Raw genomic sequence first — 2,942 nt, forward strand, 5'->3', positions numbered from 1 at the left:
TTGACCACTGTGTATCCACACAGTATGGTTAATTACACACGGTGGTGTAGAGGGCCTCTTCGGAGGGTTCTGATTTGCCAACCCTTTTATGTCAATTCCCTTCAGGACAAGACCCTTCATCTCCATCATCAGAATTGGTACTATTATTATTGCTTTTACAGCATTATTATTACTGCTGCTGCTGTTATTATTATTTATAATAAAATTTATTATTAGCATTTATTATTAGAATAATTATCATCATCATCATCATCATCATCATCATCATCATCATCATCATCATCATCATCATCATCATCTCATCATCAACCATTACGCCTCTCTCACCAATCAGTAAATAAATGCTGTGAAGCTCTCCTAGAAAAGCTTTACAACACGACTGCTGTGTTTCCGTCAAGTTCACTGACGGACAACCGTTCCCAGATTCGAACTCGAAACAATATTCGCGTTGACTGCCGTCAACGGACACCTACGCGCGGGAAATTGGCATCCGATTATTGGCGTTACGCGCATCAAACAACCAACCGACCGAACAGAAGGACAAACATATAAACCTGTGATGATGAAGTGCAGCTGCACGGTTACTAACCGCCAACGGCCAATGGCCAATGGACGCGGGAACTAGCGAATGGAGACAGGTTGCTCTATATAGTCGAACAAGGCAACAAGGTCTACTCCGATGAAAACTATCGCATTAAAGGATAACACAGGTACAGCTGTAGCAGCAGGCGGCCATTATTGTGCTCAGCCAGTATTGTCCCGATTGCCCCTTCTGATGCGTGAAGTTGTTGGGAATGCGCAACCCCATCCTCAAAGTACCCCCCCATCCTTGCTTTATTTTGACGTCCATAGCATCGAAAACACCGCACCTCCCACCGGAATGCCATGGGATGCCAACACCTATAGCTTTCCGAGGTCGACCTTTCGAATATTATTATCTTGTAACTTTCATTGAGCCCATAACTTACATTTCCAGCTGGGTTACTTAGCGCGAGCTTGTACGGGTAACCGTTGCGGATACTTGCACAATAGCCATGATTGTATTGAAGACCAGGGGGGGGCCCTGTGCCAGGGACACTGGAAGGAGTACGGCAAGCAAGGCAAGTACGGATTTTAGCTCAGTCGTAAGTTCAAATGGGCACGGAACAGACAGGGAAAACCTGCCCGTACAAAAAACAGTACGATACGGCAGGACAGTACAGCAGTGGTTCCCGCGAAAAACAATGATGAGGGGAGCTATGCATAACAAGAAAAAATATACACAGGGTTCTACAAATCGCCTCAGGATATGGCCATGTACGGCGAGTTGATTAAAGAACTAGGTACGCCTCAACAATGCGTACGACATTGTACGGTACATGAGTATTTACCTCGCTTCCGCCAGCGACCTCGCATCGCCGAACTGTCCCGACCGCCATCCCCTGGGGCCCTCAAATGAAAAGTCTGCACTCCCGCTGCTCCGTATGCTGCTGCTGCTGCTACTTATAAGGCCCTCATGATGAAAACCGCCACCGCTGCCATCGGCGACAGTCCTGGCGGCGGCGGCAGCTTGTCCATTAGCAACGCGAGCATCATCATCAGCGGCGCTACTGCCGTACACTGCCAAGGAACCTGCGAGTGCAGACAGCACCGCCGGGGCGGGGGGAGGGACGCGCACAGAGGGGGGAGGCGCATCCTGAAGACCACACAAACAAATCTACGCCATGGCGCAGTGTGCGTTTTCCTACATAAAAAAACAGGTACATGTTTATGTGTTTGCGTTTGGAAAACTATTCATGGTGATGAAATGAAGAGCGTTGCTCGGTAGCGAGGTCGGATTGCGCGAGAGAACCTTGCGAAATTCCTATTCGCGTCCGGTAGCGAACATCGGACGGACCAGGAATTGGACGCTACGTGCAACAACTCAAGTCGAGACATAAAGGTAACACGAGACATATAAATACGTAACATAAATATGCCAGCGGGCCCAATGTGTAGCCGGCGCTGGCATAGATGATGGACCTGACAGCATGTAGCAGCACAAGCGATAAGGGAACAACTGGTAGGCCGATATAAACCTACAAGGCACAAAGGCTTTAGTATGTCGTGATCAGATAGCATCAAGTCATGAGGCCATGCGTCGGCTCGCGCTTCATCCGTGTGCAAGGTGGTTGCATTTCTGGCTACCGCAATACTGTACATGGACTCGGCAGCAGTATAATGGAATACGCAAAATCATGAGCAAATTGAAACTTAAATTCGTAAGAATGGTTCCAGTCACAGCAGCAACAAACCTTTTCGACTTGGACCTTCCCTTCCCTTCCCTTCCCACTTCGGTAATTAACAAAAACATATTTAAATTTTGAATTTTACGTGTGCGTGTGCGATACTCATACTTCACGGCAAACGCTGACAAACAGCCGAGGATGCCTACCTGACCAGGTAGAGGCGAGTGCAATTAACAAAAGGAGGCGTGTACTCATGATCCTCGGCAGAAGTGGATAGCTTAACTCTTTAGTGGCCGCCAGTGTCAGCTTCAAGAGCCTATGCGTCGTCGTCAACTGACGATATAGTAGAGTGACCTCAGCTATCCCCAAAGCGCTTGCCAAATCATCTGTAATTACACCCCAACGTCATGATTAAGATTGTGGCCTGATTTGTTGCTAAACTAAGATTTTCCAGCAAAACCTATTATTGCTAGGTCAATCGCTGCCCTTCACGCATTCGACACTGGGCAGGGATCGAAGCAGCTACAGGCAGGATTCGTGCATAATAAGTCACCCAACGAATGAAATGTCACCCATGTATTAAGAGGAGGTAGCAAAGAGGCTAAATACACAAAAGGATCTTCGCCCGTGCAGGATACGGCGATGCCGTGACACTAAATCGCAACGGCGCACCTTTGGACGTGGGAACAGATTTGATACACTATGATGGGGTTCTATATAATACTCCTAAGTTAT

At 47.7% G+C, this 2,942-nt stretch overlaps 1 protein-coding gene across 1 annotated transcript; it reads right to left on the reverse strand.

Annotated features, from left to right (window-relative positions):
- Positions 1–211: 211 nt before the first annotated feature.
- VOLCADRAFT_108695 (uncharacterized protein) lies at positions 212–2,600 on the reverse strand (the record flags this gene model as incomplete). Its single annotated transcript, XM_002959607.1, has 4 exons — positions 2,414–2,600; positions 1,371–1,611; positions 969–1,077; positions 212–469 (listed from the first exon to the last, which is right to left on the reverse strand). Coding segments are annotated over exons 1-4 (657 nt in total), but the record flags the coding sequence as incomplete, so codon positions are not given.
- Between the last annotated feature and the right edge of the window lie 342 nt (positions 2,601–2,942).

The sequence above is a fragment of the Volvox carteri genome (assembly GCF_000143455.1).
Source record: "Volvox carteri f. nagariensis unplaced genomic scaffold VOLCAscaffold_415, whole genome shotgun sequence".
Classification (NCBI taxonomy): Eukaryota; Viridiplantae; Chlorophyta; class Chlorophyceae; order Chlamydomonadales; family Volvocaceae; genus Volvox; species Volvox carteri.